The 26948-nt window shown below is 42.7% G+C and overlaps 3 protein-coding genes across 5 annotated transcripts in view; 2 read left to right on the top strand and 1 right to left on the bottom strand.

Annotated features, from left to right (window-relative positions):
• map3k10 (mitogen-activated protein kinase kinase kinase 10) overlaps positions 1–19128 on the bottom strand; it is a 46239-nt gene extending 27111 nt beyond the window's left edge. For both annotated transcript variants that reach the window (XM_067419040.1, XM_067419042.1), the window contains exon 1: positions 16473–19128. In XM_067419040.1, coding sequence (XP_067275141.1) covers positions 16473–17334 — 862 coding nt within the window. In that variant the 5' untranslated portion in view covers positions 17335–19128. The remainder of the gene's footprint in view (positions 1–16472) is intronic.
• Positions 63–5159, top strand: LOC137043540 (uncharacterized). The gene is made up of 2 exons (XM_067419839.1): positions 63–1586; positions 4902–5159. Exons 1-2 carry the CDS (start codon positions 471–473, stop codon positions 4902–4904), a joined length of 1119 nt encoding a protein of 372 aa, XP_067275940.1. The 5' UTR covers positions 63–470; the 3' UTR covers positions 4905–5159.
• A 3211-nt stretch (positions 19129–22339) lies between the features above and the next one.
• Positions 22340–26948, top strand: part of sipa1l3 (signal-induced proliferation-associated 1 like 3) — a 107296-nt gene continuing 102687 nt past the window's right edge. For both annotated transcript variants that reach the window (XM_067419039.1, XM_067419038.1), the window contains exon 1: positions 22340–22540. The gene's annotated coding sequence lies outside the window, so the exon portion shown is untranslated. The remainder of the gene's footprint in view (positions 22541–26948) is intronic.

Here is a 26948-nt window from a genome sequence, read left to right as displayed (position 1 = left end):
GGGTTGGGGTAGGTGTAGGCATTAATAAAACACATCTGTTAAGTAGCAAATGTATTGTGGCAAGGGGGGCGTGGTTCAGCGAGGTCTGCAGCGGGAGAGAGGGCCACGGGACGAGCGGTAAGTGAGTGGGTTGGACGCAGATTAATAACACCTGTCTCTTGTTCTAGTAATGAGCGCGGAGACGGGATAAAACACCAGCGGAACCGGAGACCGAGGAGAGAGAGAGTCGGACTGTTGGTGCGAGACACTGAGTTTACCGGAAGCCGGAAGTGCGTGACCCGGAAGTGATACAGAGACTGAGCGATATATGAGAAAACAGACACACGAAGAAGTGTGCACGTTTGTGTTTGAGTTAAGAATAAAAAGCATCAACAGTCCTGCCGACCCCCGTGTCCTCTTCCTTCCTTACCTTATCGAACTTGTTACACTGGTGCCGAAACCCGGGAAGGAAGCAGGACAGAGCCGCCGCCATGACAACGCCCTCCGCCTCGCCATTTGCGGAGATCATCACCTCCCTCGCGGTCCTCCACCAGGAACATCATAAGGCATTGCTGGACCTTCGGACCGAACAGGAGCGCCGCTTCGAGGCCATTGTCCAAGGCCAGCAAGAGGACCGCGAGCGGTTCCGGAGCTGGATGGACCGGGAGGTTCGCGCCGAGGCCGCTGGGCGGGCCAGCGCACCGGTGCACGTGCCCCTACAGAAGATGGGGCCGGAAGACGACCCCGAGGCCTTCGTGGATCTCTTCCAAAAAGCCGCGGAGGCCTGCGGGTGGCCCCGGGCACAGTGGCCGGTGCGCCTCATCCCACTTCTATCCGGCGAAGCCCAGGCGGCCGCGCAACATCTACCGGTTGCGAACCTCCTGGACTACGACGACCTGAAGCGGGCCATACTTCAGCGGGTCGGCCGGACCCCAGAACAACACCGCCAGCGTTTCCGCTCCCTGGAGTGGGGCGAGTCCGGTCGACCCTTCGCATTGGCCCAACAGCTCCGGGACGAGTGCCGCAGATGGCTGCTGGCCGGCGGCAGCGACGTGGACCATGTCGTCGATCTGGTGGTGCTGGAGCAGTTTATCACTCGGCTCCCCAGGAAGACCGCCGAGTGGGTCCAGTGCCACCGGCCCACGTCGCTGGAGACGGCCATCAATTTGGCGGAGGACCACCTGGTGGCGTGCCCGGGGGTCGGCGCACCCCCACTAACTTCTCCCTCTCTCTCTCCCCCTTCTCTCTCTCTCTCTCGACCTGTCCCTCTCCCCAGGTCCCGCCCTCCAGGCCCTCCTCGCGTTCCCCCCAGAGGCCGGGGTGGGATGGGCCTTGGACCGTCTGGGAGTTCGCGGGTCCCGCCCAGGGGGGCGGGGCCGCTGGGGACTGGTAGTGACTATGGATCCGGTTCCGCCCCCTTTCCGCGCTCAGCCTCCAACCCACTCCCCGCCGCCGGGGCGGCGGGTAGGCCTGGGCTGGCCTGCTGGCGGTGCGGCGATCCGGATCATTTTGTGGACCGATGTCCGATGATGGACATCGGAACAATGATCCGGATCCCGGACGTCCAGCGGACCACCCCCGATCAAGCAGGAGAGTACCAAATTCCTGTAAGTATCAAGGGGGGTACATATCAGGCCTTGGTGGATTCAGGATGTAACCAAACCTCGATCCATCAAAGCCTGATTCAGCCTGGGGCGTTGGATACAAGCCGCGTGGTTAAGGTGCGGTGTGTGCACGGGGATGTGGTGGAATATCCGGTTGTCCCAGTCACGATACAGTTTAGGGGAAAAAAGCATAGTGTTGAGGTGGCGGTTAGTCCCCACCTCCGGCATCCGCTAATTCTGGGGACGAATTGGCCCGCCTTTTCGGCGTTATTGGGATCGTTGTGCGCGGATGCCGCTTGGGGAAACAAGGCTAGGAACGGGGCGGTGCGAGGGCAGGTTGGCGAGACTGACACGGGGCCCTTGGGAACAGCTTCAGAGGAACCGAGCGGGGTTGAGAGACTGATTCTCTCGGACCGCGATGACTTCCCTCTGGAGCAGTCCCAAGACGAGACGCTAAAACATGCGTTTCAACAGGTCCGCACTATCGACGGTCAGTCCCTCCAACCCGCATTGCCCGTCACGTATCCTTATTTTGCCATAATTAAGGATAGGTTGTATCGAGTGACCCAAGACGCTCAGACAAAAATGGATACAACCCAATTGTTAGTACCAAAGAGCCGCCGGGAAATGCTTTTCCAGGCGGCTCATTCTAACCCGATGGCGGGCCACCTGGGACAGGCGGCCACGCTGAATCGTTTAATGACCCGATTCTTTTGGCCAGGCATTTATGACAATGTGCGCAGGTGGTGCGCGTCTTGTCCTGAATGTCAGTTGGTGAACCCACTGGCCGCCCCAAAAGCGCCATTGCGCCCTCTACCATTAATGCAGGTCCCCTTCGAGAGAATTGCGATGGACCTCATCGGGCCATTAGAACGATCCGCACGCGGGCATCGTTTTGCGCTAGTTATCGTGGACTACGCAACACGATACCCGGAAGCAGTGGCTCTCCGCAACATCTCGGCGAAGGGTGTTGCGGACGCACTGTTTCGTTTAATCTCCCGGGTGGGGATTCCGAAAGAAATCCTCACTGATCAAGGCACGGCGTTTATGTCACGCACGTTAAGCGAATTGTACGGATTATTGGGCATTAAATCCATTCGAACCAGCGTCTATCACCCACAAACAGACGGCTTGGTCGAACGATTTAATCGCACTCTTAAATCCATGATCCGTAAATTCGTACAAGAAGACGCCAAAAATTGGGATCGGTGGTTAGAACCCCTCTTATTTGCTGTGCGCGAGGTCCCGCAAGCCTCCACGGGGTTTTCCCCCTTCGAGCTTCTCTACGGGCGTCAGCCACGGGGGGTGCTGGACGTCCTACGAGAAACTTGGGAGGAGGGGCCTTCGTTGGCCAAAAACGAAATTCAGTACGTCATGGACTTGCGAACAAAACTCCACACATTGGGGCGGCTATCTAGGGAGAATTTGTTGCAAGCCCAGGACCGCCAGAGCCGGTCATATAACAGGGGTACTAAACTGCGCAAATTCACACCGGGAGAGAAGGTGCTCGTTCTACTCCCAACCTCGAGCTCAAAATTAATGTCGAAGTGGCAGGGGCCGTTTGAGGTCGCACGGCAGGTAGGAGAGCTCGATTATGAAGTGATACGATCCGATAGGAACGGGGCACGTCAAATATACCACCTCAATCTGCTGAAAAAATGGAATGAGGTGGAATCGGTGTTGTTGGCAACGGTGATCGGGGGAGAGGATGATCTCGGGCCAGAGGCGAGCATTAAAGCGCAATCAGTCGCGCTGGCCCCTGGGGGAGATCACCTCTCACCGTTACAACTCGCTGATTTATCGAAGTTGCAAGCGGAGTTCGCTGACGTGTTCTCGCCCCTACCGGGACGTACCGACTTGATTCAGCACCATATCGAGACCGAGCCGGGTGTGGTAGTTCGCAGCCGGCCGTATCGCTTGCCTGAACACAAGAAAAAAGTAGTTCAGGACGAATTAGGCGCAATGCTCGACATGGGAGTAATCGAGGAGTCCAACAGCGACTGGGCGAGCCCGATAGTTTTGGTCCCCAAAACGGACGGCTCGGTCAGGTTCTGTGTGGACTACCGCAAGGTGAACGCTGTGTCGAAGTTCGACGCGTATCCAATGCCACGGGTTGACGAATTGCTTGATCGGTTAGGCTCGGCTCGATTTTATTCGACACTGGACTTAACAAAGGGCTATTGGCAGATCCCCTTGTCTCCATTGTCCAAAGAAAAAACAGCTTTCACCACGCCGTTCGGATTACACCAATTTGTCACGCTTCCTTTCGGCTTGTTCGGGGCGCCCGCAACCTTCCAGCGACTCATGGATAGGATTTTGCGTCCCCATGCTGCATATGCTGCTGCGTACCTAGATGACATAGTGATTTATAGTCACGACTGGCAGCGGCATATGCAGCATGTGAGGGCGGTCCTGAGGTCGCTGAGGAGAGCGGGGCTCACGGCCAATCCGAAGAAGTGTGCGATTGGGCGGGTGGAAGTAAGGTATCTGGGCTTCCACTTGGGTCATGGACAGGTGCGTCCCCAAATTGATAAGACTGCCGCAATTGCAACCTGTCCGAGGCCCAAGACCAAAAAGGAGGTAAGACAGTTCTTGGGGCTGGCGGGATATTATAGACGGTTTATACCAAATTATTCGGACCTCACCAGCCCTTTGACTGATCTTACTAGAAAGGGGCTACCAGATACGGTCCAGTGGACGGAGCCGTGTCAACAGGCTTTTACCCAAGTAAAGGCTGCCCTATGTGGCGGGCCGCTGTTACACTCCCCTGACTTTTCTCTCCCTTTCTTGTTGCAGACTGACGCGTCGGACAGGGGGCTGGGCGCAGTCCTGGCCCAGGAGGTGGAGGGGGGAGAGCGGCCGGTGCTGTACATTAGCCGTAAGCTCTCCAAGAGAGAAGCTAAGTACAGCACCATAGAAAAGGAGTGTTTGGCCATCAGATGGGCCGTTCTCACCCTCCGCTATTACCTCCTGGGGCGGGAGTTCACTCTCTGTTCGGACCACGCTCCTCTCCAATGGCTCCACCGCATGAAGGATACCAACGCGCGGATCACCCGTTGGTATCTGGCTCTTCAGCCGTTTAAGTTCAAGGTGGTCCACAGGCCGGGTGCTCAGATGGCTGTGGCCGATTTCCTCTCCAGAAATGGGGGGGGGGGGGGGGGCTGCAGGCCGGACGGCTCCCCGGCCTGAGTCGGGCGGTGGGGGTATGTGGCAAGGGGGGCGTGGTTCAGCGAGGTCTGCAGCGGGAGAGAGGGCCACGGGACGAGCGGTAAGTGAGTGGGTTGGACGCAGATTAATAACACCTGTCTCTTGTTCTAGTAATGAGCGCGGAGACGGGATAAAACACCAGCGGAACCGGAGACCGAGGAGAGAGAGAGTCGGACTGTTGGTGCGAGACACTGAGTTTACCGGAAGCCGGAAGTGCGTGACCCGGAAGTGATACAGAGACTGAGCGATATATGAGAAAACAGACACACGAAGAAGTGTGCACGTTTGTGTTTGAGTTAAGAATAAAAAGCATCAACAGTCCTGCCGACCCCCGTGTCCTCTTCCTTCCTTACCTTATCGAACTTGTTACATGTATTTATTGTTATTTTATTGTGTGAGTTTGCCTCACCTCCGACCACTGCTGTACCCCTGCTAGCCACAACTCTTCTTCTCCATTTTAAGTGTATTTCTGTGGCAGAATTACAGCGCCACACACTGGCCTGGCATACAAACTACATCGTTTTTAGTCCGTTTTCGCAATCTCGTGTGGACGCAGATATTTCTTGAAACGAGGAAAAAAAAAGATCGGATTGGGAAAGCGCTGGCTTCGTGTGGACGGACCCTAAACCTCTTACCATCAGTTGTGCATATCCACCATGTTTTGTTGTTTTTTAACTTTTTACTCACTTTTGTTAGCCTGGATGCCAGCCGAACTTAGCCCCGCCCACAACATTTTTAGGTCGGGCAGTTCGGTCTGGCCTCGCTCCATAGAGGAGTAATTATCCCCGAACAGAAACTGTTCAGACCAATGAAATCATCAGGGCGGGCTTTAGACGACGATGGACAGATGATCAACAGTAACGTAATCATGCACGTCATCAAACGGGGCTTGGATTATATTTTTTCGAATCCTAAACGGAGAGCTTGTTTGTATATGCATCACCTTCACTATTTCTCTCAGAAATGATGATCATGCTGGGTAAGTACTCTGTGTATCATTCAATTATTTTATTTTTTACAACACCGGCAAAGATCGTGTATTCCAGCCTGATACCAGCGCGCGTGCAGACAGGGTTGCCAAGTTTTTACAACAAAATCCGCCAACTACTAGCCCTAAACAATAGCTTCTCGGGGGGTTCTCCGGGGGAAAAATGGTGTTTGGGGGGTAAAATGTGTGTTATTTTGGCAAGGATGCCTGCTAAAATTCGCACTCATGGGTCTATATATCACATAATAAACGCTTCAACCCGCGGACATAGAAAACAACCCACGGGGGAAAAAACTCGGACTTGGCAACACAGTGCAGTTGAGCTATGTTGACATTTGACAATGCGTCACTTCGTTGCTCTGATTGGTTGTAGGTCTATCCAATTGATGTCTTCCCTGGTTCGGTTAAAACACGCCCCATAATCACAGCCCAATGGAGCATCAGACTCATATTCTGACTAGAATTGAGTATGACCACGTCAGGCTACCCTTTTGTAGTCCTGAACCGAATCTTCCTCCAAAGCGTAAAGGGTTGTGGGGAATATTAGCCTTTATAGTGTGCACGGATCCACACTTCCACAAAATCTACCAGAAAAAGTAGACCATCCAGCGACTTTTGACATACTCATTTTATTTTTTTATTTTATACATACTATGCTTAGGGACACACTTGTTGTAATCTCAAATACTATTTATGATGGATAGTATGGATGGACATTGGGACGCAGGGTAAATTTTATGACGTGACTGTAAGTCCCAAAGCTTGTCTACACACTCAAAAGTATGTTCTTTTTCTTCACAAAAAGAGTACATACTCATTCAGAGGAATTGGACTTCTACATGATTTCATCCGTAATAAAGTGTTTGCAAACACATTAGAAACTATTCATTTAAATGCGCTCGGGGTTTCAGTCTAGTAGCGTGCAAGTGCTTGGTTTTACATCGGAAGGCCTCGTGTCACCGATACCTTTGGTTGGCTGCAGAAGCGACACCAACGGCTCACTGAGCTTTAATCAGTTCCAGCACGGCACAATGTTGCCCTCCAGGAGAGATTTTATTATGGCTTTGTACCCATATGATCTTCTGCGTGGTGACTTTCAGACATTAGATGCTGCTGCTTTGTTGTCTGTGCTTGTAAAAGTTTCCGCATTCTCGATGAGAGTCAAATTTCTGTCCCCGACCCTGTTCGAATGTCAATATTAGACTGCCGGTAATGTCAATAGATAATTCTACAGATGATGGCCTTATTCTCTAGACATGCATTGAGTCTCTTTTAGGGACATTTGGAATGCAAACCACCAACCAGGAACTGCATGAAAATTTGCCTGAATAGGGAGGAGAGAACAGCGAACTCCAGAACAGGGTCATTCCTTTTCACTCTTTTGTCCTCTCCATACACTATCTTTATTTTACCTTCATAAGTAAATACTTTATTTTAAGTAAATCTGAAATGTTACTGACATTCTCTTGAGTTGCTGTAGTGTTTAATGAGTTGTAGAAATAAGACACCAGTGGTGGTAACCGCACGGCCTCCCTCTCCCACAGGGTTAAATGTACCTGTGGACGGCCAGCTTTTCTCTGTGTCAGCTGTGCCTCTGTCAGGCCTCTTTGAGGTAAATGTCACCTGAGGCACATGCAAAGAGACACTCACTCACATGACACAAGCAGCACCTGACAGTCAGCAAAGCACCTGCCTGCCAGAGCTACTCCGCTTATCTGTGTGCTGACACACACTTTCTTTAATGGCTGTTCTTTAATAATTAAAGTGTATTAAACTCAAACATAACATTTGGGGTTTTGTATAAACAACGTATTTGACTATAATCGATCGAATCAATTAACATTCAGTAGACAAAGTCCATTTCATGTTTTCTAGGTGCAGCGATTGTGTACTTAAAGTTGGCTTCTCAAACATCACTTAATGGAATTACAAAAACAATTGCTGTGCCTGAAGTCAAATACTTCTCTACAATAAACAGTGTGCCAAGGGAGTAGTATGTCCAAAATACAGTCACATCAGATGACCCACATCTTCCATCAAAGACTTTGAAGTGTGCATATGATGGACACCATGAGGCCACAGGAGAGGATTTATGACCCTGTCCCAAATGGCACACTCCGACTGCATCTGAAATCGCATACTCTTTTAGGTGCTTATTTTGAATAAACCGCTAAAGTGTCCATCATATGCACACAGGCATACTCTTTTATGAGTACTGTTAATTTGGACATGCTTCTTTTGTCAAATACTATATAGTAGGGAAGTATGCGATTTTTGGATGCACTCTTCATGTGCACTTGAAATCTTATGGACTTACAATGGCTGTTAATGCATGTCCGTTAAGTCCACGTTTTAGGTTCTAGATAAGTGTTTGTGAGCGTCCCCTTTGTGGTCGATACGCACCCTCAATGCACACTTTTGCTGGGCCCACAATCCTGCTAGCTCCTCAGCAGACTTATACCCGACAGTCAAAGCAACTTCACGTCATGAAAGTGTGGACTCTGAGGAAGATCAACTCAAAGCCTTGAAATGGCAGTGAAGCAACTAACACTGATAGATCCTGTGAGAGTAACAACATTCATTTATGCTACCCATATTCATACTCTAAAAAGTACGTTTCAAAAATAGTACCCACTATACAGTATGTGATTTTGGGTGCAGTCAAAGTCAGTTTTCACAAGCACTTTCCCCATCTGAACAGGGGGCCAGGTGGTGGCTAGCAGCATTATTTCCCACCAGAAGATATATCACAGCTACTGTGGTCACAAGTACCCTCATTTTCACAACTTGCCACATTTGAGATTACATTTTTCTTATCATTAAGCTGAAAAAAGTACATAAAAAGCAGCCCGATTTACATAATATCTTGATTTTTCAACTCGCTTTGTAGTGTTTCAATGTCGGTATATTTACACCGTAAAAAAGGCCATAAAAAAAGGCCACAATGTACTGTATAAGTATGAAGGAATTTTCCGTATTGTTTTTTTTACAGGTGTTTTATCTGTATTTTGAATTACACATTGCATTAGTTTGTGTTTTAAGGGTTAACGGAAATTGGAACACTATGGCAACCGATTTCTTACCTGTACTGGTTTGGGAAGAAGTGAAAGTGCGTCAGTTTCTTTTAGTTTTTCCTCCCTCCATTTGGGCTTAATCACTGTTCATCGGTTTGAAATGCTGTAATATAAAATTTGAGATTTTCCTTTGCAGCATTTTCTCCATATTTACAATTCTTTGTTGTCTTTATCCACTGCCTACACAGCTCTGGATCCTTCACTGGAATCTCACAGTAACTCACTCCCGTTAAACGTTCACTCTTTAAATTATTGCACTGGGAAAAATAAGTCGAAACCATTATGACTAAAAGTTTGCTAAGAAGTATTTCCTACTATAGCAAGGCAGTATTTGACTCTGGTAATCATAACAGAATAGTGGGAGTGGCCTTGGATGGCAACATGCCCCAGTGCATTATGGGTGTTGAAGTTTTTCTACCTATTTGGCAAAAGCGAGTTAAATCTCTAGTTAAGTAGCACCAATTTAAATTTTCTCTACTTTTCTACTGCATAGGTAGCCAAGTTAAAAGGCAGTTTTGCAACGGTGCAGTACCTCTTTTATTCACCCAAGCTACAATTTAAGATGAATTCACCTTACATTCTCTGAGATAATAAACCATCTGACCTCAAGGGACTGGTTAATGAAAACACGGCTGCTGTGCTGTGTAATGATCTGTTTACAGGACACTCTGATACAACCTGTTCTAGTCTAGGGAGGCTCTGCCTTGCTCCCCCGGCTCCCATCTGCCTTCTTTCAGTGATCCAACAATACTCCTCTGACTTCTATGACCCTGTAAGATGGCAGAAGAGCAGGCCACCCATGGGCATTGTGCTCAAGATCAGAGGGACTCGGCCATGCCAGTGTGTTCTGTGTACAGAGCTACAGTATAGAGACTGCCTGTGTTGTCACATTTGCATGTATTGTTCAGTGTGCACTGCATGGGTATGTGGACTACAACACTATGTACTCTGTGTCTTTCCCACAATATCCACAACATGCTCTGTGTGTCACTTAAGTTGGTGGGCATGGATGTGTGGTACTGTCTGTGTCAGAACACCTGTAGTAGACATTTCTGTAAGCGTAAATGTGTGTATATTAGCTGTGTGGGCAGGTCTTGCTTTGATCAGACTCGGTGATGCTGCAGTCCAGAGTAAATGTCTGTGTGTGTGGGATGCATTATAGTGTGTGCTCAGTTTGGGTGTGGATAAGCACTTTGTTGTCTTTGTGTCACGTGAGATCTGAGCCAAACCTTGGACTCTAGCTCTTTAAATAAAAAAATAAACAACTAAGAAATTCTCATGCCTGCAAAAATGTGTCTGGTTATATATTAACTAGAACAGTTTTACTCTGTCATATGAGCACTACAGTCTTCAGGTCATTAACCAAGACTGCCAGGTCTGCTTTTTATTGTCTCTTTATTGATTTTTGTGTGGCAGATACTGTGTGTATTTGCTATCTGGCTTGCATTTAAACTGTGTCAAAGTTTAAACTAAGAAAGACGCTGACCTACACTAGTTGCTTACTCTCACTCACACATGCCAAGACAAAAGATGACCAATACACACAGCTTCTAAACACACCTGCACTACAGATGCCCAATTCCCACCAAAATGTTTCAAATATGACCCAAGGAGTATCACAGTCAGTGCTGGAGCTTGCCTTTTTTGGATAAAACCTATATGTATGTGACCCAGGAGCACAAAGCCAGTCATGTATCTAGCGGGTATATTTGAGGCAATAGACAACAATACACTGTATGGGTCAAAATGATAGATTTTTCTTAATCATACACATATTAAGTAAACGTTCCACGAAGATTTTTTGTAAATTTCCTACCATAAAAATATATCAAAAGTATTATTAGTAGTAATATGCATTGCAAAGGACCTAATGTGGACGGTGATTTTCTCAACAAAACAAAAAAAACTTTTTTTTGCACCCTCAGAGTCCAGATTTTCAAATAGTTAATCTAGGCCAAGTATTATCCTAACAAAATATACATCAAAGAATATCTTTATTTAGCTTTCCGGTGATGTATAAATCTTAATTAAAGGGTTATGTTCACCCAAAAATTACATTTGTCATTAATGACTCACCCTAATGTCGTTCCACACCCGTAAGACCTCCGGTCATCTTCAGACACAGTTTAAGATATTTTATATTTAGTCCGAGAGCGTATCCAAGTGTATGCACACTATACTGTCCATGTCCAGAAAGGGAATAAAAACATCATCAAAGTAGTCCATATGTGACATCAGTTAGTTAGTTAGAATATCTTGAAGCTTCGAAAATACAGTTTGGTCCAAAAATAGTAAAAACTACGACTTTATTCAGCATTGTCTTCTCTTCCGCGTTTTTTTTCAAACCTCAAATAAAGATTCAAACGGTCATGAATCAGCGGATTGATTCATGATTCGGATCTCCAACGTCAAGTGATTTCAGCAGTTTGACACGAGATCCGAATCATGAATCCACTGATTCATGACCGTTTGAATCTCAAATAATGTAGAGAAATTCAATTAATTGGACTGATTTGCATCATTAGATGTTTCAATAAAAAAGACAATTGATTTACAGAGTTCTCAACACTACTTGAGAGTGAGGAATAGGAAAAAGCACACAATCGATCGATGTCTACAAAACAAAACTGTATGTGAAAGATAATGCAAATAATAAAAGAATAGTTACTGTAACAGAATTAAAGAGTAATCCTCTACACAGAGCCACTCAATTTGAGTCAAATAGAATTGCAGATTTCCGTAATAACCAATGCAATCTACAGTAGTGCAAATTAACGTCTCGTTGAAGACGACATGCTTTTTTTGTACAGTAAATAATGCCGCAAACAGCAGTTAATTGATGAGCGCAAACCTTAGTAAATCACCTTGCACGATTCATTTAAATACTCTCCTCATAAATGTTGCGTCTGAAAGGGAAACTCCTATAAATGCAAGAGTCAGCCACAAAAATAACCCTGTCCACTGCTTTACACCACTAATTTTTCACTGTGTCTCTTAAGTAAATCCTGACAGTAGTTTAAACCGCCAAAAGAGGGTTTGTGCTGGTGCAAGCTGCGAGTAAATTTGGCCGTAAAGCCTCTAAAAATGGCATTGGTGCATAACATTTAACACATAAAGGCCCGGAAAAATGACTCATGGTCACTAACCAGAGTGCAAACAATGCAAGAAGTCCATGGCCCCACTTTTACCACCATCCCTTTTACTGACTCATTCTAATCGGTGGGAAAGGAATGTATCCTATTACTTATTAACGGAACACCTAAAATTATGGGTGACACTTGTGTGTCGCATGAATGCAGGGTGTTTTCATGAAGGCAGCTTGTGAAACTGTCAGGCCTCTATTGTACGTCTTTTTTTGTAGCCTCAAAAGCAAAACTTCTGAATACCGAGTCTGTGTGAGAGAGGCAATAAAAACAGTAAAAGTTGAAAGGTCTGTTTAGAGCTGCGCCCTCTACTGTACAGGCGTGAATTTGCATTTCCTTCAGTCTGAGGATTATATCATTTTACTTTTGGTGCTAAAGGGCCATTTCATTTCCCAACTTTTTGTTGTTTAAAAAACAAGAAAGCAATCCCAGCCCAGGTGAGAAAAAGTAACAGATTTCTTTCCATAAAAGTAACTTTTATTGTAGTAGCACAAGTAGTTACTTTTTTAGAAAGTAACGCAATATTGTAACACATTACAGTTAAAAGTAACTTTTCCCAACACTGCTTGTAACGCTACAATACCAATATAAAATATTTTAGTCACAGTTTGACAGGTACATAGTTTGTGACGTCATGTGCAAGTACATTTAGGCTATGCATTTGGCAGATGTTCATAAGAGACATACAATTGTATATATTTTTTAATGTTCGATGGGAATTGAACCCTTGACCTTGTGCCATGCACTACAAATTGAGCAACAGGAAATTTAGAAAGACATATAACTACAGCAATTCATCTGTCATTTGTGACAAATGAGTCGCTCTACCCTGTACCCCGCTGACCCCGGTGCTTATAACCCAGCACTGACCATCCCTCCTCTGTGTGAGTTCAGACCCTGGGGCTTTTCCAGGACATACAAACATGTAGCCACACATATACGTCCCTTAGTCTTTTCCCCCTGTTCCCTGTATCCATCTGAATGGCAAGGTCCAGATGCTCATTTTCTCATATCCAAGCCAGACGAGTGACTCCTGTCATTGTAGAGCCATCTCTGTCTTGGGCGTGCAATAAAGGGCTCATTGTTCCTGTGTTGTCAGCCATTCTCTGACCATTTTCCCTGATTCATTTTCTCTACAACTGCTAATAAAACATTATTTGACAAGTCTTCCTTTACAACTTTACAAGCAAGTAGGATGGTATGGACATCATGGCCATTAATGGATCGAGTACAAAAAGGGCCCAGCCTCACTGAGGTGAATATTTCAGAACAGATCATCAAATCCAAAACAACCACAACCCTATTTTATATATACATTTTAGGTGTGCACATGCACATAAGAGAGTAAGGGATGTGTTAAGGCCATAAAAATGCAGGACTGCATATTTACTTTCACGGTTGAGAATATAAACTTGTCCTGTCACTGAAGAAGCATGGTAAACTAGTAACCTTAACTAGTAGTTACTAGTAATGTGTCAAACTAAATGGGTTGTTAATGCCCAATAATGATATTGACATCTAGAGGGCAGGGTGGTAGCTTTCCAAAATACATTAAACTTGTAAAAATAAATGTTTCTGTTTTATTTTGTGTAAAATGTCATTTATTCCTGTGGTGGCAAAGCTGAATCATCATCAGAATCATTCTAAAATGCTGTTTTGGTGCTGAAAGAAACATTTCTCATTATTATTATAAATGCTAAAAACAGCTGTGGTGCTTCATATTTTTGTAGAAACCAGTTTGTAGAAACCTATACATTTTTATAGGAACATTTAAACTGAAAATTCGAAAGAACAACTTTTATTTGAATTTATTTTGTATCAATGTAAGAGCCTTTAATGCCACACGTTACTAACAGTAAATTACTAACGTTACTAACAGTAAATTAGGCATAATTACAAGTAACTAACCCTTAACCAAACCCTAACCGTAAGTACATGTAGTTAATTAATATTTCTCAATATTTATTTAAGTACAATGTAATTATGTCACCTTAAAATAAAGGGTAACACTTTATTTCACAGTGTCCTTGTTACATGTACAAATACCACAGTAATAACAGTTAATAATGCATAATTACATGAAACTAACCCTAAAATAAACCCTAATCCTACCCTAACCCTATAATACACGTATTACTAAATATTACTCTGTACTTTAATATATAATTACACTTTAACAATGACACTTTAAAATAAAGTGTTACCTATTTTTGCTGAAAAAAAGTATTAATTTGTTATAGATAATAACAATTTATGAAATGCAAATTAATAATGACAAATAAAATTTGCCACAATATGTGTATCCAAATGCATAAAATCCAGAAACCATCAGCTGACATTGCTGTAAGCTGATTTAAAAGTGCAACTAGGTGGAATGACCAGCTACTGGCTGATGCTGATAATCTCAAAGTTGTCAAATATAATCTGATTAATATGTCTGACTAATATACACGTCTATCACAGCCTTTAACATCAGTATGCCTTTATTTTATTACTATAATATTTAAGTGGAGTGTAGGGATATAAATTGGCTTCATTAAGAGTGAGAAAATGTTTGCAGTGACTCTCTGATTGCACTAGACAGTGTGTATTAGCCATTCCTGTGTTTCAGGAAAGACCTGCCTGGAGTGTGTCAGGGGAAGGTGATCAGGGGTTTAGCGTTACTCGCAGCTGAGTCACCCTTCCAATTGATCCCCATTTCTCTTTTGTTTTGGGGCATTCTTTAATAACAGTAACTTAAGTCCAGCGTGAGCTCATTTACCAACATGAACTGACCAATGACTCCAGCCTATCAACTCGCACAGAGTGACATTACTTTAAAAGAGGTCACAGTAATCAGATTATCCTAGTTATTCAGATGCACTGACAACCAGCGAACCAAGTATGTTCAAATTAGCCCTCAAGGCAACATGAGGGAGAGGCAGCTATTACAGTCATTTTGGTATGCTAATATAAAAGTCTTTGTCTTTGACTCCTCGTATCATTGTTCTATATGATATATTTACAAATCCAAGTGAATTATGAGGGGTACTAGATAAATTGTGACAAACAAACACCAACACCTCGTAAAGGAATGCAATTGTTGGTGCACTAAAGAGGACACTATACCATCCACACAATCCCTCTGTACTGCGTTGTTGAGCAGGGACTGTACTGGGGGAGGGGGATGTCTAGGGTGCAATAAATGGGGAGCTGGGAAGAGGCTGGAGGGCTTGGAATCCGCCTCTGTTGCCACGGCAGCTGTGCCAATCTCCAAGTACACCTACAGTTTGAAGAGGATACCTGAGCTCAGAGCCCCTGGATAATGAGAAGCAGTGAAACTCTAAACTCTGACAGCTAATGCTTTCACCCCTCCTGTGTCTACAGGGGCACGGTAAACAAGCATCCCATTGCTGGGAGAGGGAGCAGCACTGGGAGGACTGTTTTCGTGGATTTGACAAGGACAGGGATTAGCAGACTTTGCTAAATCTTCTCTGGAGTGTCTGTCAAGCTCTGCTACTGCAAAAACTGCAAAAGCCAAACCCTTAGTATCTCGTGTTCATTTTCCAAAATGCGTCCATACTCATCCATTCAGCCACTCTCTTCTTTTCTGCCCACAACAACTCCAACTGTGCTTAGCAGCAAATAGCACAAAGGACCAAAAATAGCCCAGCGTTTTCCAGAGCAGAGCAGCCCAGCTCCTTAAGAAGAGAAAGCAATGCAACGACAAGAGGCTACACAAACAAAAAAAAGTCACCACACAGGATCTGTTCCTTTTGTCCTTTCACAATAGTCACAGATTCCCTTGCACAAATTTTAAGATAAGTAAATATACATTTGATGGAAACTGTTGTGGGGTCTGGATCTGACATAGCATAAGTGTCCCAAAGGCATTTACCCCTTATCAATATGTTGTCGCATATGTGTGTTGGTGTTGAGTGCATCAGAACACACACTCTGAAAACAATTGCAAAATTTGTGCATTTAGGGGTACAACAGCTTATCACATCTTTGTACCTTAATTACCCCTGAAGGATTCATAAAGTAAGTATATATTTCTATTCCCATGGTAATAATATATAACTTTTAGCTTAATGACCATTGAAAAGATGTCCTTCCGACACGTCTCGTCATGGTTGAAAAATAATTCCATAATGAAAGTTGAACGGCATGCATTTTTAGGAAATGTTCTGTGTTACATATTTTTACAGATTAATGCCATCCAACCACAACTATTTTTGGCCAGGGACACGAGTTGCCGTCGGACCAATGTTTTCTGGGTACTGACCCAGTGACAAGGTACAATTTAGCAGAGGGTTCTTCAAACTCTCGGTCCTGGAGGGCCACTGCCCTGCAGAGTTTAGCTTCAACCCTGATCAAACACACCAGAGCAAGCTAATGAAGGTCTTCAGGATCACTAGAGCCCTCCAGGACAGAGTTTGAGGAACCCTGATTTAGCAAATTTATTTTGACTGTGAATGAACGAAACATGACTCACTGTTGCTGGATTTGAGGTCTCGATGGATGATTGGCACAAAAGTCTGGTTGTGCAAGTAGTCCATTCCAGTCGCAATCTGCACTGCCCAATTCACCAGTACCCGAGGAGGCACCTTTTTCCCAGCAAGTGCCCGGTTAAGTGCTCCGCCACGGGCATATTCCATAACCAGGCAAAGATTTGGCTCCCGCAGGCAAACACCTCGGAGAGAGATGATGTTGCGGTGTCGGAGCATCCAGAAGAGTCTGGCCTCCTGCCTTACGTTCTCTGCCGTGGCGCTGATGTCCTCATCTGGGTCCTGACGAGCCGCTTTAACAGCCACTTCCTCAGCTCGCCATACACCCCTATACACCTTTCCAAAGCCGCCCGCGCCGATCACTTCCTCCAAGCACAGCTCTGAGAAATCAATCTCCAGTGGCGACTCCCCACCGACCAGACCTCCCGGAGGCAATGCTGGGTAGCTGGCGTCCCGTCGGGTCACATAATTACTAGGAAATATGCCCACCTTGCCTTTGATCTTTCCAGTCCACCAGCCCTCATCTCCAGACACTTTGGAGTCCTTGGAGAGCACCTCCAGTAGGTCGCCGCGACGCAAGGTCAGCTCCTCGTCTGCTGTGGCCTCATAATCGAAGACAGCTGTCCAGTAAGTGTTAATGCCTTCATGGTGATGGGCAAGATGTGAATCTGGGGATTCCACTGAGACGTGAAGAGTAGAGGAGTTCTGGCAGCTGCTGTTGTGTGTTGAATTTGGATTTGCTGGGGCAACTGGTGGTCCACAGGAACCCCCGTTGTTAGTGCAAGGTAGTGGGGCAGCACTGCCATTGCTTCCAGCTCCTACTCCACTCAGTCTTGTGTATGGATCCATTACTGAGTGCACAGGTCAGCGATGAGGTCTCAAAAGCTGGAGGAGGCCCTCTGTCAACTTGCGCACAATATCCATGCAGAGCCCATCTACTGAGTACAGGCCTTGTTCATGAGGGAAGAGATCACTGAGTAAAGCTTCTGCTCAGCTACCCCTTCACTGTCCTCGCTGGTTGCTTGGATTGTCCACAGCACACTTTTTGTGTGTTTTATAATTTAAAGAGCCATTACAGTGAGACAAATGCTTACAGCTCTAATATGACTAGGGAAAATCGTCTGAATAAGAGTTTTGCATTACAATGCAAGTTGTTCCTATGAGATCCAAAGTCTGTGAGATTAGGTGAGAATATCCAGTCCATCAAGATGTGAGAATGTTTTCTTTTTGGTTGCTTGATAAGACAGCATTGGGCTTTTCCATTGGAAGAATCATTGAAGCCCTTGACTGATTTCTGCTAGTAACTAGCTAGGATGAATCAGGAACTAGATGGGTCTTCTGATAATTTGCCCTACATCACATATCATGTTCTAGTAGGGGTTAAAATCTACTGGAATATTGCCTTAAGATCTAATCTATGCAAATTCGATCCATGTAAAACTATCATATCTGTAAATGTACATCGATGTTGCTCTTTGCAATGGATGTGCAATGCATATTCATAGCCTTAAACACACGCATGCACAGGCTTAAGGCATCTTCGGACATTCAGCTCTGATAGGCTCACAGGGATGCGCCAGCTCGTGATCTCAAAACATCCACGATTATTTGCAAATTCGTAATATTCACGTTTCTCTCGTCTCGTGCAAATCCGGCACATCGCGAACTCTATAAGATCTCGATATCCGTCAAGGAAAGCGCGCGTCCATTTTAAGATGAGAATCACAATGGCAGAGTCGTGGTTGTCATTAGCTTTAGTCGATATACATAATAATATATTCTACCCATATAGAGTTTTGCATATTTGGAAAGGCATATATTCGGTTTATTAATATTTAATCAATAACTACAGCTACAACTCGTCTACTGTTTGCAATTTAATCCAAGTCATACGATACTGTCAGTTTGTGTTATTTCTAAGTGCTTGTTTCGTCTTTATTTTCCACGATTGTCATTTTAACAGTTGTCATCGAGCAGTTGATCCATAAGCTGGAGTCAGTTGCGTATATAAATAGAAATGTATGACAAGCTTAAGCGGAACTTTGGCTTGGTATTGGATTATTAAAATGCAGCGATATTGAGAGCATTCTATGAAGAATGAGAGTGATGCAGACGGCTTGCATAAAGGTGACTTTTATTCAGGTCGTAGCGATTAGGCGAAGAATTTCTTAATAATATATTTATGTTGCCCAAATAAAAGCCAACACAAAATGCGTCCACCATCTTTATAATAATAATAACAACAACAACAATAGTAATAATAATAGCCACCTAGTTCCTTTCTAGATTCTGCAACAGTATTTCTTGTAATCCAGATATCAGTATGAAAGTATCCATGCGTCCTACCAGCCCAAGAACCGGTTTTCTAAATTCAGATGTATGTTTGTGGTTGCTTGGATCGTTCACTGTACATCACAACATCCACACAGCTCGTCGCATGGGCGTATCATAATGCTGAAATATTCCCATTTGTTGTATACATCATCGAATTCCACTGAAGGATGCTCTTGTAATATTTCTCCAAGCTGGGTCAGATAGTCTGCCTGTCGTCCATCTCAATCGTTTCTAACAGCGTTTTCTTTATCTGTGAGACAGACGATCTATTCCATGGACCGGGCTGTCAGCTCCTGAGGCTGACTTTGTATCCAAATACACCGGCTGGACTGGGGGTGGAGGACAGTAGGGCATTCTGGGAAATGGAGTTTGTAATGTATGCAAAGTGGATGTGGGACCTACTAGGACCAGATATAATATAATATAATATAATATAATATAATATAATATAATATAATATATATATATATATATATATATATATATATATATATATATATATATATATATATATATATATATAGATATAGATATAGATATATATATAATGTATCTATGTGTGTGTGAATAATAATATAAAATATATAATTTTTTAATATATATTTTATAGATAAAATGTGTGTACATGCGATGCGTCTGTGTGTTTATGTTTTTTCTGTCCCGGTGGTGAGTACTTCAACCTGAATGCACACTGACTCATGGGGACTCATGTCACTGTGGGGACCTAAATTGAGGTCCCCTTGAGGAAACAAGCTTATAAATCATACAGAATCTTTTTCATTTACCATTTGAAAATGCACACAATTTTGTTTGCAGAGTTAGTGTGAGGGCAGAGAATATATAGTTTGTACAGTATAAAAATCATTGTGGAGAGTCCCCACAAAAATAGTAGACCGTGCGTGTGTGTGTGTGTGTGTGTGTGTGTGTGTGTGTGTGTGTGTGTGTGTGTGTGTGTGTGTGTGTGTGTGTGTGTGTGTGTGACCTGGTAATCCCTACGTTATGGGGACAAAATGTCCCCACAAAGATGGCAATATCCGAAATCCTTGTCCTTGTGGGGACATTTTTAGGTCCCCATGAGGAAAACATCTTATAAATCAGACAGAAGGAGTTTTTTTTAGAAAGTAAAAATGCAGAATGTTTCCTGTGATGGGTAGGTTTAGGGGCAGGGGCTGTGTAGGGGGATAGGATGTACAGTTTGTACAGTATGAAATCCATTACGCCTATGGAAAGTCCACATAAAACATGGAAACACGACATGTGTGTGTGTGTGTGTGTGTGTGTGTGTGTGTGTGTGTGTGTTTGATTTACGAAGGCACACATTTTTTTAATGACACGGGTATTACACTGTTATTACGACGTAAACATTTCATACGTCCTCATATTTAAAATAGCTTTAAAAACATACTAACCAACGTTTTATTAAAAATGTAACAATGCAGAATGCTTCATGTGATGGGTAAGGTTAGTGTAAGGAGGACAGAAAGTACAGTTTATACATTTTAAAGACCATTATGTCAATGGAGAGTCCCCACAAAGATAGTGAACCACACACAAACATACCCAAGCTGGATTAGCTGGATCATACCTTAATATAAATAGCGACTAAATATGACTATATTACTATGACTTCAATTACGTAATTATATGTTTGACAACTTTATTGGACAAACTCTTTATTAACCTGAAACATAAAAGAATAATAATGATAATACAATTTTTTCATAAGCCTTAGATAGAAATGCAGTTCAGTATAGCTGACCTGAACAGCATGTACTAAAAGGAGAACAGTTTTGCTCCATTATGTCATACTGCCCCCTGCTGAGATTCTGGATTACATCAATGGCAGTTTTTCTTTTTGGCTTCTTGTAGTCACGCCATAAAGTCCTGTTCTCCAGTACAGGATCAGTCTGCCATGTATACTAACTGCTATATAAGTTGATGTTGGTTAAGTTGTCAGACTAGAGAACAGAAGATGTAGTGCAGAAGGTGTGTGTTAAGTGTCACTAACCTGCTCTTTCCCCATCATGCTTTGGTCTCATACACTATCTGGAGCAAAGATGCATTAAAGGGGACAAATATCATAAATTCAGAGGATGGAAAACTCATACATGATTCTCAATAGCCTGTATGAAGCCAGACAGTGATTTTAAAACAAATGCTTAATATAGATTAACCATTGCAGCAACGTAATAAGCTATTTTCCAATGAACATATGTAATAATCAGTAAAATTAAGAACCGCATTAGCCTGAGGAAAATATTTAGATTTTTAATGAATCTAAAGATATTTTAAAGCCTGTTTTATGGTGAAGAATAGGCCTAATGGCGTACCACATGTGTTTTTTTTCGTGGACATGCAAATCAACTGAGCTGCTTTAAATGTTTTTGCTTATGGAAAGTTAAACATAGCTTTGGTGTATTTTAAAGCTGACTCTCCATCTGAAATTATTTTAAATAATTCACTATTTTGTGTCAGACTCCACAAACTTAGTCTCTTGTTCAAAGCATTAGAGAGCATTTTTGGTTGTGATAGCCAATTAAAAAGTTGAACTAGGTTATTACATACGATTGACATATATTAACATATATTAACATATAACAAAGCTGGCTGCAATGAATTACAAGTAGTTTAGCAAACATTTCAAGCCATTTAGCCATCTTGGTTTAAAACGATTCTACAGAAGAGTGAACATTGATAATATTGAAGGAATTCTTATAACAAAAGTCACCACAAGGGTGTGCTATACACTACTAGAAAAAAAATACTCATATGCCTGCTAAGTTTAAAGTAGCCTACTGAATAGATAGAATGGTAGGCTACTGCCTGGTATATAAATGTGTCATACTATAGAGCCCTTAAAAAAGGATAGTCTTTACATACCGAGAATTGGCTTTGTTGCACGAACCACATGTGTGCTGTTTGCAAAAATGCTTTGAAATGACCCGAAAAGATATGACACTGCAGTCTGACGTCATACAATCGCATCAAAGCACATTCATTTCCAAATGGAAATCCTCATTGTGCTGCACAGTACAACACAATCAAAGTGTAATTTACATATATAGGATGGGTGGACCATTACGTTGCCGTTGCAGCAATCGTTGAAGTGTTGGTTTTCCCATTCAGTCACTATGTGTATGCTGACAGTAGTATTAACTGTTTTAATGCCAACCTCTGACATGAACATGATATAGAAATGGAGTACATTATTGATTTGCTTTTGTTTTAGGGACTTATAATGCAAAGCGGAGAAGTTTAAACCCAAATTTCACACATTTAGTCATTTTATTTGGAATAAATCAAAAACAAGAAAGACGTTGAATGTAATGTTTTATTTTATTTTATTTGTATTTATACAATGCATATGTTGTGTTTATTGTTTGTAATGTTGTGACAAACTATGTGCTATAAAATTATCGCAGTTGACGTTACATTGCGGATTTCGCTCTCTTTCCTATATTACTACAGACACTTATGAATGCACCCCCCGCGCATGCGCAGTGTCGTGTGTGTGTGCGCGAGTAGCAGCCGGGCGTCGTGGTTTCGGTTGGCTGGGAGGAAGAGGAATAACGAATGTGGGAGCCAAGAAGAATTCCTCGTTGGCGAACGGCGCTGGGGCGACAATATCCACAGGATTTCTGAAACGTTTTTACGGACTACACACGTCTTCTTAGGGGAATTTAGGGAAGTTTTCCCCTCACGCGTTCCCGGATCGGATAAGGTAAGAGACGTTTACCGGGGATAATTAGTTTTAACGACCAGGTTTAAATCAACAATGCGAAGTGGCGAGTAAAACTCGGGAGCCGTTGGACAGCTTTCAGATTTTGTCATGTTTCTTTATTGTGTACACGAGCATATAGTGGGCAATGGTGGTTTTTATGAGGCAAGCACTGGTCATTGTGCAGGATTTGGGCTCACTGTACTGTATTTTCATTAAGTGAAAAAACGTTAGAGAATATAAACGCTTTAGCGTCCTTCCTGATCAGTCAGCGCGCATGCGTCAGCACTATGTAGTTTTCACTCACCTGGACTAAGGCCATGCAACAATAGTGAGACTACACTTTTCACACAATGGTGTCCTTGTACTTAAAGAAGTTAATTTGTCTCCTTGAAGAATCTAAAACTGTGTGTTGGCCGTTGGTGAGGTCAGATTGTTGCTTAGTAAAGTTTCAGAACCATTGGGGAACCCAATGGAAAAGGCCAGTGTTGCTTTGCAGTTTGTTTATGAATAAATTAGCTTTACGTTTGGTATTTAACACATATTTTGTGTATTATCTGTGGTATATTGTAATGTATGTGGTTATGGGAGAACCATTTAAAATTTGTCTTCATAATCTTAACAACAGGTGGTTTGTGTCATTTATTGGATTAAAGGAATAGTGCTTGCAGAATTAATATTATATCATCATTTGCTTAGGCTCATCTTAGCACAAACTTGTATGATTAACTTTCTTTTGTGGAATACAAAAGTTGCATGCACAGTTTGAGTCACTTGCTTTCTGGCATCTGAAAAAACATGTTTGATACATTATGCTTTTTCATGGTTCATATTTATAGTATGATATAGTTAGTAGAATATGGAGCAGGAAAAACAGGCCCAAACTGAGCAAAATGCAATTTGGTTCCGTTGTTGTTATTTATATGGCCAAAAAGTAGATGGAATCCTGATAACCAATGTGATTTTATAACCTTATAGCAAACTACTTGCAAAAATGCGTAAGAATATCACTCCATATCCCCAAAATAATAAAATGCTTTAAGATGATATTTAAATGTTTATGATCAAAGTTATGTTGTGTTTATTGTGCATGACATAATATGAAATACAATACAATGATGATTAAGATAATCTACAAATAAATGTTCCTCAAAAGCCTGTTGTGTATCATACTTGATACTTTTAGATTTTTTCTAAAACATTATTTATAGGTAATACAAATTTCTTCAATCCATTACAATTCGATGTAGAGAGTCAATCCATTACAATGCGATGTTTAATTTATAAAAGCCAAGATTTCATAGCAAAAAAGACACGTGTACCACATCCTGGACATTTCAGCCTTTTACTTGCAAAAAATGTATTTAAATATCATTCAGAGGCTGGAAGGCTATGTAGATTGTGTGCAATAGGATTTTCAGCAAAGTTTATGTAATTTAAAACCTAGGAATTGTTGTATGATCAAATATGAAACCAGTAGGCTTTATTGCAGGGATGGGCAATGTTGGTCAAGGAGTGCAGCTGTCCTGCAGAGTTTAGCTCCATCCCAAATCAAACACACCTGAAAAAGCTAATGAATAGCTTCAGGATTACTAAGGCTACAGGCAGGTGAGTTTATTTTTATCAGGGTTGGAGATAAACTGCAGGACAGTGTTGCTTCAGATCTGACGTTGCCCATCCCTGCTTTATAGGGTTCATTTTGTTTGCGAAAAAAAAGTCAGTTAGTCCCTAATCTCAATCTCCGACGTCATGCCCACAGGCCGTTGGCTGAACATCGGATTCATATGGCGAACAAAACTTTGGGAGTTATGTAGTCACCATCTGATTGGTTGATATGTTGATTTCCGGGAGATGTATGTGGCACATTATTTTGCGGTCTATCTGGAAACAAAATTGCCAAACCTTTTTTGGAGAAAGAACGCCATTATGCAGTAAATGTTGTACAACGTTCATAAATTAATTGCATGCTGGATGGCTATTATGTGGACATTGACTTTGTTTTCACGCCCCTAAAGAACGCTGTGATTGGTTGCTTTTGGTCAGTTGTCCTTTTTGCCCTTGGCCAATGAAAGTGGACTCCGTCACAAGACCTTCAACCGTCAGTCTGAAGATCTGGCTACGCGCATTCAGAATTAAAATTTCCTGATAATTTACTCACCCCCACGTCATTCAAGATGTTCATCATGACTTTTACAACATGATGACTAATGTGTGGTGCATCCACAGATCAGAGGAAGAAGAGCATTTGTGGTAAAAAAGTATATACATTTTTTAAATATTTTTTAAGGAAATTTAAAGAAAATGACCAATCATTTGACTAGATAAGTCATTTATTCCTCGTCTGGCATCTTGCGGAGCCCTTTGAAGTTGCATTGAAACTGCAATTTAGACCCTCAACACCTATTGTACCCTTAAAACTCCACTATATGGAGAAAAATCCTGGAAAACCTTATTTTCTTTTAGACTAAAGAAAGACATGAACATCTTGGATGACGTGGGGGTGAGTAAATTCAGGACATTTTCATTCTGAAGTGAACTACTCTTTTAAAAGCCTTCGCTTGTCTTGATATGTTGAAAAATAATGTTAGATTTTTCTTTTTTCGGTGTTTGTTTGAACTATCCCTTTAAGTGCTTAATGAATATTATTGATTCTACTGCAGGTCATATGCTGATTTTTATACAGCTACACATCAGTGTATGTTTCAGGAAAGTCAGATGGCATCACCAACACACACACACACACACACACACACACACACACACACACACACACACACACACACACACACACACACACACACACACACACCATACCACAACATTAATCTGTACATGAAATTAGAGAACCAGACTGTCGTTCCTGGAATTTAGAGGTTTTATTTTAGCAACTTCCTCTCTGAGGCTAATTCAATCACATGAATGTATCTGATAACAGTCATATTGGCCAAATTTAGTTCTCATGGTATGTGTAGCAGAGAACTGCGAGAGGCTTCTTTATGGACAGATGTGGACATCAGTCATCAGTCACTGCTGCCAGTGACACAAAAATAGACTCAAACTTGGAGCCGATTCTTCTTTCAGGTAATAACTTAAGACAAAATGCATTTTTGTGAGGAGCTTAATGCCATTGTAAATCTAAATAACTGCATCCAGGTGTTAGGCTAAAGTCCAGTTTTCAGTAACGTGCCCTGTAAAGTAGCAGTATATCTGTGTGTGGACTCTGCGGAGGAATAGCTGGGGTTCTTGGGAATTCCTACGTTCTTTTTCCATCAACTAACCAAAAAAGCTTCTTAAACCCACATTCACTGCCTTTTGCAGTCTGCTGGTTAAAGTTATTGATAGGTTGAGGGTTTTGAATGGACAAACCCAGCTGAGAGTGTAGGCCTGGATTGTCTGAGGGATTTTGCATTTTGTCATTTGAGTCCTTGTTGGTATTTTTAAGGCGGTGGTGGCATTGTCTTCTGCAAACATGGCTTATTGGTTGTATGGGTTCTGTTTCTTTACTCTTGCATTTGTGTGTCATTGTTATCAGGTGGAGAGAAAAAGGAACAAGCTGTGGACCACGTCTTTTTAAGCTCTAAACCCTGAAGTATACTTTTTTTACTCATGCATAGCGTATGTGTACAGTTAAAGGCATAGACTTTCAAAGCATACTCTATTTGATGGCATGTGCAAACGCAGTCAGTTGACATTTTAGAAAGTTTCATCTTTGTCCAGTGTCTGTGACCGATCAAATTTTTAAACTGAAGTTGCATCTATCTCTTAATCCCATCACAAAAGCAATGGTCAATGCGGACGTCTGTTGTTGTAGTCTCCGGTATTTTGTTGGTGTTACTTATGTCTCCTTTAGTTAGTTTTTTTTACTGCAAAACAACATCCCGGTTCTGTGTTGTCACCTGGTGGAACAACTGATTAGTGCAAAACTAATTAAATTATGTGCATGTTACAAAGATGGAGCGGCATGCATACGGACACTGCACTTTTCATTACATTAACTTCCATTCATATGCATGATAGGCCGGAAATGCAAGCTCAAGTTTGCGTTTCAAAGCTTAAGTTTGATGAACTTTGACCAGACGTGTGACCAGCAGAAGACTAATACATCATGACGTGACCTCTTGGCTGAATTAAAAGAATGTTTGGTTATTTTTGCAGTAAAGTCATTTTTTTGTGTGTTATATGTTGAGTTCATGTTTATAAAAAAGACACTGTGGAGTCTGATGTCATATCACGGCCATTGCAGTGTCCGTAGAAATGTTGTGTGATCATAGTCTGGTGTGACCGCAGCTTCACGTACACTGTTTGCGGACCCACGCATAATTTAGGTATACTTTATTCAGAATGATAGCGGCTGAAGCCGATACCAATGGTTTTTCTTATATGGGTTAGTCTATATAATCTATGGGTAATC

This window comes from Pseudorasbora parva, chromosome 16, assembly GCF_024679245.1.
Source record: "Pseudorasbora parva isolate DD20220531a chromosome 16, ASM2467924v1, whole genome shotgun sequence".
NCBI lineage: Eukaryota > Metazoa > Chordata > Actinopteri > Cypriniformes > Gobionidae > Pseudorasbora > Pseudorasbora parva.
This window is presented reverse-complemented; position numbering and strand designations above follow the sequence as displayed.